Consider the following 15004-nt stretch of genomic DNA (forward strand, 5'->3'; position numbering starts at 1 on the left):
CCATTGCCTGTAAGCAGATCAATGAAACATTCCCAGGTTCACAATAATTTCCAACTCACCAATGTCAGTTTGATAAATGGACTTTGTAGATATCTGCGTGGGGATCTTGGGACATCACTACATAATGATCTTAACAGACTGGTGGTCAAGTGTTGATGCACGAGACCACAATGATTGCTACCACCTTGCTACTGAAGTTGTCTTCCACCTTTGTAGCTAAGGTGCACACAGGTCTGCCTTCAACCATACCGGCAGAGGAAATTTTTTTTGACTCGTGCTCCGGAGTTAACTGCACCCCTAGTCATGCTGTACCAGTACAGCTACAGCACTGGAAGCTTCCTGACAATGGTGCAGTAAATCCTGTCAACAGAAACAAAGCAATCTAAACTGGCCAGTTACCACCCCAGTCTACAGTTCAGTGAAGTTAAAAAAAGATGCCAATAATGCTATGAGGTGGCACTTAAACAACAATAGCCTGCTCACCATGAGTCAGGCTGAGTTTTAACCAAGGTCGCCTGGCTGAGCTCGTCAAAACATAGACCCGAACGTTAACAAAGCTAAACCCCCTCCAGAGTAAGAGGTACAAGTGGCTGATTTTGACAACATCGCAGTACTTGACCTAGGATGTTGACAAGGTGCTCTGGTAAAACTGCAGTCAACAGGAATCAAGGATGAAGCTCTCCCTAGTTTCAAATTATTGAGCTCGAAGGAAGGTGGCTTTGGTTGCTGGAGCCAAACACCTCAATTCAGGGCATTGTTGCAGAATTTTGGGTCCTACCATCTTCAGCCACTTCATTAGGCTTCTTCCCTCAATCACAAGGTGAAAAATTGGAAAATTCACAAAAGATTGCAGAGTATACAGCACCAATTGTGACTGCTTCAGCAGCTAAGGAGTCCACATTCAGGCCTGAGCAGCTAAGTGGCAAATAACATTCACACCACAGAAATGCAGGTAATGCCCATCTCCAACAAACAGAATCTTACAATACTCGCCACAATATTCACTGGCATTACCACTACTGAATAGCCCACTGCCCAAGGGCTATAACTGAGCAGAGCTTTAACTGGATGAGCCATACAAATAACATGGCTACAAGAGCAGGTTTGAGGCTTGGAACTCTGTACCAATAACAGCTCTTGTTTTGTCAGTGCCTGGCCACTATCAAAGCACAAGTCAGCGGTTTGATGGAATAGTGTCCATTTGCAAATACTGAAAGCTGACTGTAGTTCAAGATAAAAATAGCCAGCAAAGTGGAAATAATCTTTCACATTCTCCAACTTACAGTAGTCAGTGTGCATAATATACAGGTTACTCAATAGCACTTCACCGAAGTTCCTTGAACAGTACATTTAACATCTGTGATAGCTAGCTCAAGGAACGACACAAAAACAGCAGGTACAGGGGAATGCCATCATCTGCAAGCCCCCTAGAGGGCATTCACCATCTTGACACAGAACCACATCACTAACCAGTTATTGCTGTGGTGTCAAAGTGTGGGAAATCTCTCCCAAACACTAAATAGATTGCAGCAGTTCAAGACAGCTTACCATTAGCTCAAGGGAAATTAGGGAGGGAAACAGATGCTGGCCTTACCAGCACTGCTCACACATGAAAGATTCAAAAGTTTTAATTCTGTGGAAATAATGGAAACCTATTTGAGAGAGATTCCAAGATCAATTCGCAGGAAAGATAAGCTCTGGTGCACGGCCCTAGGCATAAAGCAAACATTTTAGCTAAGAACTATTTCAGAGCACACCCCACTGTGAAAAAACTATAAAAGAGGAACTTATGGATCAATTTCCTCCCTTTCACCAACCACAGCTAGTAAATATTTCGGGCAGCAAACACTGCATTTCAATACTTCAGCACAGTCTAATCTGTGTTACAACAATGCATTCTATACCTTTCACTAATGGCTGCAGTAACACTGCATTTACTCAAGAGGACCTGTACAGTCTATTGCACTTTCCTATAAAGAAAGCAACCTAAAATCCAAATCTAAGTGAGCAGCTTAGGTTATTACTCTGCTATTCAATTAGCAGATTGGATTATTTCAACAATAAATGGTAAGTATTAATTTTTTAAACAGAAAAAACTTCAGTATAACAGAACCAAGAAACAGATACAACAAATCCAAACTGACCTTTTTATGCCACTGAATAATTCAGATTTGGACTGAAAAAGTTTGAACAAAGTCATGACAGGAAGTAGACAAGAGCAGATTAGTCGATGGGACATTTTTCAACTTTCAGATAGCCTGTGATAAGGTGCCACAAAGACACTCATGACAGACTCCAGCAACAGTGAAAATCGTTCCAGTTCAAAAATAAAGAGTGACAAGTTTAGCAAAGTTTCACAAACTGTTAGAAATGGTAAGTGCATTCCCAAAATGATACATGCCCCATCATTCACTGCATACTCAAACAGCCTAGATTTAGTGCTAACATTTGCAAATAATACTAATTATAAAAAGAGGATTGCTCAAAAATATACAAAGGCGTACAAGTCAGCTAAGACAATTTAGGGCCATTCATATTCATAGGAAAAACAAGGCAGACACAATTTACTAGAAACTAAAACTGAAACAGTCAAATCTAAATCACTAATGACAGCAATACACAAGGAATGGTTGAAGCTGACAGCAATAATGACATTTAGGGAGAATGAAATAAAGGGATATGGAAGCAGTGCAGAAAAAATTTGAGTTGGGGAGTCCAGTGTAGGGTATTAACACTGCTCCTTTGGTGTAGATTTTGTACAAAAATCAAGAACATGCACAAGTAAATCTACCATTCTGCCAAGACTTGTGCCACTGTTGTCAGAAGCCAAATTATCAAAGTTCATAACGTAGAAGTACTAACTGTACAGGCACATAAATCCTTTCAAACTTCTGAGTGCAAAAGTTACACATAAAAGGCATTTGAAAAAGATACTAATTTAGCAAACTGGCATGCTGATACATAATCATCTAACACCATAGGTAAAATGGTGATCTTCACATACTGAACCAACATGAACATACAACTCCTTCTGTCACAAACCTGCCAGATGGGCAAAGCTCTTATTCACCCCACACACAAGGCAGGCCCTTCAGAAACTGGTCCTTAGAGATTGAAAACTTTACATCTGCTGGATGCTGTTGCAATAATCAGGGGAACAAATCAGATTTTCATTAAAAATTGGCCAGTCACAAGAACAACCTTCACAAGGTCACAATTTGGTTTCAACGCAGAAACTTGCAACACAGTTTAATGGAAGTGAAGGACCAGAGAGTTTTAACATCAAAAATGCAGCCTCTTTTAAAAGGGTAATATTGGTCTTAAAGGACACTGTGGTCACCTGGAATGCAACCTCCTTCAAAATATTAACCTAAGTACACAAATCAAAGGAACAGACCTATCAAGCCAGTTTAAAAAGTACCATTCAATACCATCATGCACAACGGTAAAAGCTAAAACCTCAACTCTGTTTCACTTCTTATTCTCAGGAACTTGAAGATCAGACCCATTAAACAGAAGCAGAACTTGCACACAGGTGCCCTTCCTTAGATTCCCCAACAGCATCTATGTATCATTGCAAATGAATGGTTGCATCTATTGTCCAATTATTTCAGTGGCAAACAACAGTTTTAAATTCAATATCCACAAAGTATCCAAATTCACTTCCTGGTCCCATTCATTCCAGTGGATGCAATCTCATCCAGCCTGATAAATTTTGAAAGTTTGCAGACTACTCCAAACCTGACCTTTTAAGCATATACAATTTTCATCACCCCACCAATGCTGAATGTGCCTCTAAGTGCTTAGGACCAACTATTCTCCATATAAAGCTCTTCTGTATCACTCTCCACTCCAAAGTCACTCCATGAAAACCTCATTAATTGCCAACCATTCTGTCACTTGTCCCAGTGTCTGCAGCATTCAATGCCAAATTCTGTTTGGTTAGTACTGTCAAACAGATGTTATACTCAATTAACATCTCCATAAATGGAAGTTCTGTTGTTGCTAAACAATGTCTCATTTTAAAGCATATTTCTAAAGTTTCCTTCTACATAGGTAATGGAGGATTAACTCAATACATGCTGTTCGATGAAGATGAATTATATATCAACTTCACAAAGTGTTTTCCTGGACTGAGAATGCCATGGCTGAAAGATATGTATCCTTCTAGTAAAAGATTTGGGTCAAACTGATATACTTGAGTGCTCAACAAACACACTGCTCTGCCAATTTGAAATTACAACAGTTGGATCCAAGCATTGTCATACATATTGATTATTTCAATGGACTTCTCAAACCACAGAGGATGGAGAGAAAAATTCTGTAGGAAGCACCGAATTCCTGACACCTAAAATACATAGACAAAGAAGAAAGCAGAAGTACAAGTACTGAGCGTCAGAGTAGAGTTAGGAAACATTGCTAAAACTCAAGGAGGTAGTAATGGAGTCTTCACCTCACCAAGAAACGTTATTCAGCAAAATAAGCCAACTAGAATAAAAATCATGCCCACTCAACACCAATAAGGCACAGCATGGAATTTTTTTAAGTTACCTCAGGTAACATTAATCTATAACCAAAGAATGTTACAGGAATAAATACTTCATAAAGTTAACCCTTATCAGAGCATTAAGACTTGCAAATCACGAGAGCAAGTTATTTCAAAATCCCTCCCCCAACCCAAGAATCTATGTTCATCTATGAAGTTCACAATTAAATTCATACACACAAGTTAATATGTCAAACTAACGCACACACCAAAAATTGGTACATAATAATGTTACACAGGAATTCAATGCATATTTGCTTTTCCACTGACAGATGCAGGAACTCCTATAAAAGGTCTGGCTTAAAATCTAACATTGAAATCTTCCCGATTTGGACGTAGCACAAGTGTAGAGAGAATCAATATCCTGTGCTATGGAGCAAATCCTAGAATATCAAAACTTTTTCAGTTGCATTCTGATAAGAACTCAGTAAATTGTCAAAGTAATTGGTCTCTTCTGGGAAGCATATGCAAATATAGCAATAAGCAACTGTTTCCATGCACAGACTGAGTTCAGTATTGCACTGAAAGCCAAAGGCACCGTTAAAAGTGACCCTAATCTGTCATGCTGTTCAAAGTTTTGCATGTTAATAGTCTTCTTGGAAAATAAACCAAAATAAACATCAACTGATGTGGATTTCTGTTGTGTGCCAATTACTTGCACAACAGTACAGACAAAATAGATATCAGGCATGTGCGCATCTCATTAATCACTTGCAAAGAACACATGTGGTCAGCAAATATTGCAAGTGGAATTCCTAAGCACACTGAAAGTGGACACACTGAAAATGGCAGAGCCATTTTACATAGAAACATACATACAGGAGGAGTAGGTTATTCGAGCCTGCTCTGCCATTCAATATGAGCATCCAACTCTATCACCTGTTCTTGCTTTCTCCCCATTTCCTTTGATTCCTTTAGTCCTAAGAATGATATCTACATCTTCCTTGAAAGTCTTCAATGTTTTGGCCTCAAATTTCCTATTGCAGAGAATTCCACAAGCTCACCACTCTGGACAAGGAAGTATTGTCTCATCTCAGTCCCAAAAGGCTTCCCCCATATCCTCAGTGTGACACCATTTCTCATCTCCCAATCATTTAGCACATCCATTCTGTGACCAACCTGTCCAACCTGTTTGAAACTTGTACAAGTTTCAATGAAATCACCCTCACTCTAAAGCCCAGTGAATATACTTTTAACTGATCCAGTCTCTCCCCATGTCATTCCTGCCTTCTCAGGAATCAGTCTGGTAAAGCTTCATTGCATTTCCTCAACAACCAGAACATCCATTCTCAGTTAATAAGATGAAAACCACACAGAGTGCTCCAGGAGTGGTCTTATCAATGCCTTGTACAGTGGCAGCAAGACATCCCTGCACCTATAATGAAATCCTCTTGCTATGAAGGCAACATACCGTGGCCTTCATGCCAGATCAAGGAGTTCCACTTCCTGAAGGGGTGGGGTGGGAAGGTGGTGGTGGTGAATGCACGTTTACAGGGATGTGGTAGGTCTGGGTGGGATGCTCTTCAGAAGGTTGGCATAGACTCAATGGGCCAAATGGACTGCTTCCACACTGTAGGAATTCTATGATTCAATTTCATAAAGTAGTCCTTAAGATGTATGGCCGACGTAAGCCATTTAGCAAAGTATTACCAAGTCTGCTCTACCATTCAATGAGATCATAGCTGGCCCAATAATCCGCAATTCCACATTCCTACCCTTTACCAATAACCTTCGCTGCCCTTACTAATTAGAAATCAGTTTATGTCAGCCTTGAATATTCTTAACCACCCACATTTGCTAGCTCTCTGCAATCAAGAATTGCAGATTCACTGCAGAAGAAACTTCTCTTCATCCATGTCTCAAATAGGGGGTCTCTTAGTCCAAGATTATGCCCTCTGGCCTAAATTCTCCAAGGACAGGAGACAAACTCAGCATCTATCCTATCAAGCCTCTTAAGAATTTTCTATGTTTCAATAAGATTGACTCATCCTTCCATACTCCAATGGATACAGATCCAAGCTACTTATCCACTACTTCTAAAAGACAACTTCTCCATGTCCAAGATCAATCTTCTCTGGACCAGCTTCAATGCCAGCATTTCCTTCCTTAGATAAGAGGAAAAAATGTTCAGTGAACAGATATGGTCTGACTATATAATTTTACCAGGACTTCTCAATTTATATGTTTTGTTCCTTTGAAAGGAAAGGCCAATATTCCACTTTTCTTCACCATTCTCTGAACTTGGATGCTAGACTTAAGGTTTACGAACAAGGATTCCCAAATTCATCTACGTTGCAGCTTTCTATTGTCTTTTTCCATTTAAATAATATTCAGCTACTCTATCCTTGAACAAAGTTCATAACATCAGATTTCCCTCCATGTTATTCCAACTGCCAAATCTTGGCCAAATACTTCGTCTGTATATTGGCAGACAGGCTGTCATTCTCACCAATTGCCTTCCACCAATTTGTGTGTAATCCACAAACTTAGCTACCATGTATTCACTTCCCACATCCAAATTATATTAATAACAATGGCCCCAGCTCTAATCCCAACAGTTAAGTTACCGTCTTGAAAATGTCCCTCCTATTCCAACTCTCTTTCCTCTTATTAGCCAATCCTCCATTTATGCTAAGAGGCTACTTTCAACATCATGGGCTCTTATCTTATTAAGTAGCCTAATGCATAGTACCTTATCAAATGTCTTCTGGAAATTCAAATCATATTACATTCACTGCTTCCTCTATCAATCCTGCTTTTGACCACTTCAAAGAATCTTAGATTTGTCATGCACAACTTCCCCTTCATGAAACCATGCTTGATCATATTATGCATTTCCAAATGCCCTGCTTTATAACATTCTTTACACACTCCAACACTTCCCCAATAATAGATGTTGAGCTAACTGACCTATAGTTAATTTTTTGGGTCTCCCTCCTTTTTGAATAAATTTGTTACATTGGTAGTTTTCAAGTTCTCCAGGACGTTTCCAAAATCCAAGGATTTTGGTAATATTAGTGCGTCCAGTGTCTCTATAGCTCCTTCCTTTAGCACTTCAGAATGCATTCCAACTAGGACAAGCTTTTAGCCCGATTAGTTTCTCTAGTAGTTTTTCTCTAGTGATAGTTATGGCGTTCATTTCCTCTTCTCCTTTTGCACTTTGATACATTTATGTAATCTTATTAGTATGTTCTACCATGAAGACTGATGCAAAGGCTTTATTCAACTCTTCGGTCATTTCATGGTTTTCCATTATTTCTTCAGCATCTTCCTCTAAAGAAGCTACTTTCACTGTCACCTCTCCCATTTTATACATTGAAAGTAGTTCTTTTAAGTTCATCTTGATGTCAAGTGCAAGTTTGCTCTGTTTATTTTCTCCCTTTTTGGTCGTATTTGGGTAATCTTTTATTGGCTTTAAAACTCTCAATCCATTGGCTTACCACTAATCTTTGCCATCTTGCATTTTTCTTTCAATTTGAAAATATTAAGTTCCCTGGTTAACCACAGCTGGCTTATCACTTTCCTAGGATCTTTCTTTCTCACTGGGGTAAACCCTTTTGTGAGGATGAACTATTTTCTTAAATTTTGCCATTGCCCTCAATTGTATTTGTTGCTAATCTCCTTTCCCAAACCGCCACAGGCAACACTGCCCTTGTTCCTATGTAATTACTTGCATCTAAATTTAGTTGTTTCAACTCACGTTTTCTCATCTCAAACCAAATGCTAAATTCTACCATGATATGGTCAGTGTTCTTGTGATCTTTTACACTGACATCATTTATCACACCTCATTATATATCACCAGATCCAAAATAGCCTGCTCCTGGTTAGATTCAAAATTGATCTAGGTAACAGCAACTGAACAAACTGACTTCTGTTTTGTGGCTACCTTTGCCAATTTGACTTTACAAACCTCCACAAATTTTAAAGTCACTATGATCAACTGACGTTTTCACAAGAACTCATTAGCTATTCCACCATATAGCTACTAACTGGGACATTTCGACAACTCCCACCAGTGCCTTGATCCCTTTGTTATTTCTTACCTCCACTCATCCAGATTTTATGCCTTCCTGATCCAAGATCATTTATTCTATGCCAACCCACCTATTCACAACCCATTCCTTCAAGCTGTTCTTTCAAAAAAGTTGCATATTCATGAATATTCAGCTCCTAAGTTTGATCTTATTTCAGTCATTAATTGATTTATTTTGTTCCATATACAGTAACTATTCATATAATGAGCCATCAATTGTGGTCTTTTTAAAAAGACCACTTCTTCCATCCTTTGACGCTATTTGCTGCTTTTCTCCCCCCACCCATGCTTATACACTCACCCCCATTTCAACTATCGTTATCCAAACAGCTGCCTTTAAGGGCACCATATCCTATTGCTTTGTAAACTTACATTTTCTCACACCAAGTGACTTCATAGCTTTCTCATTTTTAGCTGAACAGTTTCTGCATTCTGGTTTCCTGAATTTAGGTTATCCTCTCTGTTGTACTAACACTAATGACAGTCCTCAATTGCTGTCCTTCCCAACGTTCTGCATCCTTCAATCTTCAGGTAAGAAGGATGCGGTGGAGATTGGCTAAGACAATAACCGCTGAAGTTTACAAGAATGCGTGGGGGATCCCAGCAACGTATAAAATTTTCACAGGACTAGCCAGGAAGGATGTACCTGATGACTGGTGAGTCCAGAACCAGACGTCACATTCAAAGGATACAGGGTAGGCAGATTCAAGAGGGTGCTGAAGCACAGTGACTATTTGCAAGCTTGAGAGCAGATCTTATCCTTACATATCTTAAAATGGAGTTTTGCAAGTGTAGAACGATTCCAAGTCCATTACATGGTATTCTTTGCTCTGTTCTATTACCCTAATGCACTTTGTATGCTATGATCCACTGTACTTCACGCAAAACTAAACTTTTCACTATACCTTGGTATACATGACAATAACAAATCAAATCCAATTTAAGACGGAGTTGAAAACAAATTTCTTCACCCAGAGGGTGATTAGTCTGAGGAATTCTTTGACACAAAACAGTTGAGGCCAAAACATTAAACATTTCCAATCAGGAGTTAGATACTGTTCTTAGGGCAGTAGGGATCAAAAGTCTGTGGGGAAAGGAGGAGCAGAGTTTGTAGTTGGATGATCAGTCATGATGATATTGAATGGTGGAGCAGGCTTGATGGGCAATTGGCCTACTCATTCCTAACTTTTAACATTATTGTGAATATCACCTGTCCTTCAGTCATGCATTCAACAATTAGATTCCTTTGACTGAATGCCAATTTAATAGTGGTCAAGGTAGCAACCCAGAATTTACCACTTTTATGGTCGTCTCTAATGTCTCCAGATGCCCAAGGTATAACAAGGATAGATATTTTGCTATATTGTTGCTCCCCACGTAGATCACAAAGTTCATGCCATTTCCTTCTAATATCTTGTTGGAGCAAGACAGAAATCTTGGTAAACCAAGTTATACATACTTAAGAAACCAAATTCTCAGCTGTGAAGAGTAATATCCTTTCAATACACCATCAGCTACCTCAAAATATATTCCTTTTCATTCCTTAAAAATGAATACTGCTCCCCCCTGCCCCGCACCCAGCACAGTGCTATAGCCAGTGAGTTCACCTTGCCTGCAGTCTTTCAACCTCAAACTTTTACATGTACAAGGACTCAGGTTTCTCCAGCACTCCTTTAGCAATCCCCTTATCTGGTTCAGTCTTGTCCCTGGCCATAGACTAAACCCAATTTATCTAAGTGCTGAAGGTGACCTTATAGAGATTTACAAAATCATGAGGGACATGGGTAGGGTGATTAGCCAGTGTCATTTCTTCATGGTAAGAAAGTTCAAAATTGAAGGGAGTAGATTTCAGGTGAGGGAAAGACTTAAAAGACACTCGAGTGACAACTTTTTTCACCTAGAGGGCAGTACAAAATGAATTGCCAGAGGATGTGGTGGATGCAAATACAATTACAACATTTCAAAGGCATCCAGATGGGTGTTTTAAAAAGGAAGGGTTTACAGTGATAAGGGGCAAATGCAGGTAAATGGGACTAGATCAGTTCAGGATATCCGGTCAGTGCAGATAAAGTTGGATCCAAGGATCTGCTTCCATGCTGTACAATTCTCTGACTCTAAGTGGAATAATGCCTCCTCAAAGAGTCAGGAAACACCTCCACTTCCAAATGCATTGAAGTCTCTGAAACTCAGACTGACTCCAGGTCATCAAGTCAGAAATCCCATACTGTAGACAGATTTCAGGCGTACTGATGTGGATAACACAGGTGTCCACTAGTCCCCACATGCTATAGCTGCAAAATACTACCTGTACATAGTTTCCCTATACAAAGGGAATTCCCTATCAAGTACTGTCTGACTTTACATAAGAATACTTCAAGATACATACTCCTTTCTAAAATAAATTACCTTAACAAAACAAAAATCTGTGGACTTACGACAAGGGAGAAGTAATGATGTCAATACACAAGTAATTCAGAGGCAGGGCTAAAACCTGCAGATACAGATCTAAATCCTACTACAACAGGAGTTGGAATTTGAATTTGCTGAATAACCCGATAAAGCTAGTGTTAGTATTATGAATACGTAATAAGTAACTGTAAAAAACCCACCTGGTTCACTAACATCATTTAAGGAAGGAATTCTGCCACATCCTTACCTGATCTGGCCTGTGTGCAACTCCTGACCCACAGCAACATGATTGACTTTTAGCTGCCTCTGAAATGGCAGAGCAATTGGGGAAAGGCAATAAATGCTGACATTGTCAGCAATGCCCCTCTTCATGAAAGAATGAAGACAGAACTTCAGGAAGGAAATGGTTGAATCTGTTAAAAGGATTTTAGTGCTACTCACTCAAACCACCACTTATTTGCAATTAAAAGCACTGGATAGAATAAAAGGAGTATATGAGATAATGCGAGACAACAAGGTGCACAGCCAGATGAACTCAGCAGGCCAAGCAGCAGAGGAGTAGAAAGCTGATGTTTCGGGCCTAAACTATGAGATAACACACAAGTTTTAGTTGCTTACGATTGCTTAAAGTTTTAGGCACCAGGAAAAGAACCAACCCGAAAAGGGATAATACAATGCAAAATACATCAGTTACTGAAGACTTGATCTAACCCAGCCAGCTATAAAGAAGATGAATAAAAATCTAACTGGAATTGCAATAATCTTCGGAATAATGCCTTGATATGGTGTTAGCAATCATAGGTGAAATGCCATTCTGCTTCCTACGTTACAAAAAAGTTTTAAAGGGCCAAGCGCTCCATTGATGCTTATTTCAAACTTTAAAAAAGGTTTTAACTCCATTAAAAATGTCTAACCGATTTTTAAATGTACCTAGATCAATTACCTCGACCCCAAGGCTTTTCTGATTTTAGGCCTCAGTTACTCCACTTCTTTAGTCGGAAGGTTTGAGCATAATGTGAATTGCAACACCTCGAAAGACAATCTGACACTAACTTTCTTACCAGAAACAGTCCAAGTTTCAAAGAGAACATCAACTCAATCATTGTATTAACTAGTATTTCACAAGTTAATATAGAAAAACAGCTATGGGGAAGGAATGGTAAAAATTTTTGGACACAGTTATTTTTAAATGCTCATGTTGACTTAGTTGAAAGATACCTGCCTTAATGTTGGACGGCTGGGGGTCGTTTGAATGATGGGCAGACTGAATTAACGTGGCGTTTGATAACTAAAAACAATTGGCCTTTTTTCACCTCTACGTGACCCGACAAACTTGTATTTTTACGCTGTGAACCGATATGTCTTGTCTGTACTTGTTATTCGTTGTTGCCTTTTAGGACTTTTTACACCAGTGTGTAAACCTAGAAAGGGTTGAAAACTAATCTCGGGGTGGAACCGGTAGGAGGTTTCGAACTGGTACAGTAACTGATAAAATCCAGTCCGGTGCAAACCGGGCACCAAGGCCAGGGTGCGAAAAAGAAAGAAAAAACCAGGCCTGTGCTCGAACTGGCCAGGACCTGGCTTAGAGTCACTAGGCCCTTTGGAAACACGCGGTTGCTTTCTCTACAGCACCGGGCCAGCGGCATGTTTGCTCAACCTCCCAGCCCCCTGCGCTGCAACACTAGGTGAATAGGAGAGACCTAGGTTAAGATCCCTGCTTGAAGTCTACACCGCGACCTACGTTCCTCCAGTCTCTCCCGCAGCCTGTAGAAGAAAGGCAGAAAAATAAAAGCCGCTACTAGAATTATGCGGGACCACAGGGTTAAAACCCTGATCAATGCTCTCCCTAACGCTTTGATTATATCTGCAGCTGGTGACAACGACAAAGGGCAATACTGTGCCCCTTACCAGGACCACCGACACCCTTCAATACCCACTACCTGCCCATGAGGCAGAATAAATCTCTCGGGGCTACGCTAGAATCAGCCTCATTTACCGGAGTCCTTCCCGGAGTAGACGGTGCCAATCCCGTTCTGCTCGCCGAACCGCGAGGACTGGAGTAGCCATCGGCTGCCGCTTGCGGCAAGACCCGGACCCCAAGGCCGCCGGCACCGATGCTATTCCCCGCCGCCCGCTCCTGCAGGCTGCTGTGCCCGGAGAGAACGGCAAAGACCCCGCTTGCCGCCGGTGAACCCCCAACTCCAGCCGAGGTTCTCCCCGGAGCTGCTTGGATTCCTTTCCGCATATTTTGCGACTTTGGAACGGTTTGTCCGTTCAGACCTTTCGCTCTCTCAATAAATTATTTTTTAAATCCTACTCGCTCGCCCACCCTGAAAAAGAATAAAATACCCCCTGATCCCGGGAGGAGACAGAGCCCGATCGCCGTGTGTTCGGTCACCAGAAGATATGGTACGTGGGGAGGGGCAGATGCGAAAGATTTAAAAGTCCTTAAAACAGCTCCAAGCTCTGAAAATGGCTCCAGGAAGCTGACGATGAATGAAGGGAGACACTTTACGCGCGTAATGCCTCCCGCGAAACTTAGATTTCCCGCGGCTTTTTCAAACCTCATTTGCATGTCCTTCTTTTACCCATTGGTCAAACGCGCCCAGGTTCGCCTCCGAGTCTAGACTTCCCATTGGCTCATAGGCGAGCGGCGCTCGAGTGCTGTTCGAACGGGGCATCCCGTTGGCTGTGCCGTTGTCGGTTGCCATGACACAACAGAACGCTTCACGTTCTTCGTGATTCCTTCTTCTCCATTGTGACCTTTTTCTCCCGGGTTGAAACCCTTGAACCAGAGACACGTGCTTGCCCTGTTAGCAGACCCCCGCAGCGATATTCCAACTTGCTCTCTACTCAGGTTGAAGACTTTTCTTCACTGAATTGTTTGTGTGACTGTACATATAATTCAAAAAGATCTTTTTTTGTAGACAATAATTTGACAAAGCCACTAGATGGCGAAATTTATTTTAGGAATAAATAAACCAGAATCGCCGCAAATTTTGCAGATTTCAAATATCCTTTACATCGTCTCTTGGTAATTTCTACCTATCTTTAACCGCCAGTTTTCAATCCAATCTGCCAAATTGCCTTGGATCCCATGGGATCTTGGCTTCTTAACTGGTCTGCTGTGCGAGATCTTGCCAAAAGCCTCACTGAAGTCCATGGAGACTACGTCAACTGCACTACCATTATCTAAATACCTAGTTAACATCTTGAAAAATTGATCAATTTGTTAGACATGATCTCCCCCTTACAAACCCATGCTGACTATCCTTGACCAATGCTTGCCCCTCTAAGTGGACCTCAATTCTGTCCCTCAGAATTTTTGACAACAGTTTCCCTCGCACAGATGTCAGGCTCATGGCCTGTAGTTTCCTGGTTTATCTCTACCATCTTTCTTGAATAAAGTTAGCACATTAGCTGACAACCAGTCACCTGGCACATCTCCAGTGACTAGAGAAGATTTGAAAATTAATATTAGAGCCCATGCATTGCCTCCCTTGCCTTCACAGCAGCCAGCAATACATCTTAGTTGGGCCTGGAGATTTATCTACTTACAAGCTGCTAATACCTGATTTCTCTCATTGCTAAATCATTCAAGTATTTCACAGTCCCTTCCCTAATTTCTACACCTACACTCCTCTACAGTAAATAAAGATGTCAAGCACCAATTTAAATCCACAGCTGTGCCTTCTGGCTCCAAATACAAATTGGCTCTTTGTTTTCAAAGGAGGTCTGTTCTTTTCCTGGTTATTCACTTTCCCCTACTGCACTTATACGATGCCTTTGGATTTTCCTTCATGTTACCTGCTATTGTTTTCTTATGTTCCATCTTTGCTCTCCTAATTTCTGTTTTAAGCTACGCTCTGCATTTGCTATACTTTTCCAGGGCATCTGCTGTTTCGAGCCTTCGGTATCTACCATAAGCTTCTGTTTTTCTCATATCCAATCCCTTGACATCCAGGGTCCTCTGGACTTCTTGGTTCCACCCTTCACCTTAATAGGAATATGTT

The 15004-nt window shown here is 40.7% G+C and overlaps 1 protein-coding gene across 2 annotated transcripts in view; it reads right to left on the reverse strand.

Moving 5' to 3' along the window:
* The window catches only part of LOC125467244 (transcription factor E2F3), a 41941-nt gene extending 28469 nt beyond the window's left edge, over window positions 1-13472 (reverse strand). For both annotated transcript variants that reach the window (XR_009446979.1, XM_059653114.1), the window contains exon 1: window positions 12988-13472. Coding sequence is in view for 1 of the 2 variants with exons in the window: in XM_059653114.1 (XP_059509097.1) it covers window positions 12988-13236 (249 nt within the window). In the remaining variant the exon portion in view is untranslated. The remainder of the gene's footprint in view (window positions 1-12987) is intronic.
* Between the last annotated feature and the right edge of the window lie 1532 nt (window positions 13473-15004).

The sequence above is a fragment of the Stegostoma tigrinum genome, chromosome 2, assembly GCF_030684315.1.
Source record: "Stegostoma tigrinum isolate sSteTig4 chromosome 2, sSteTig4.hap1, whole genome shotgun sequence".
Classification (NCBI taxonomy): domain Eukaryota; kingdom Metazoa; phylum Chordata; class Chondrichthyes; order Orectolobiformes; family Stegostomatidae; genus Stegostoma; species Stegostoma tigrinum.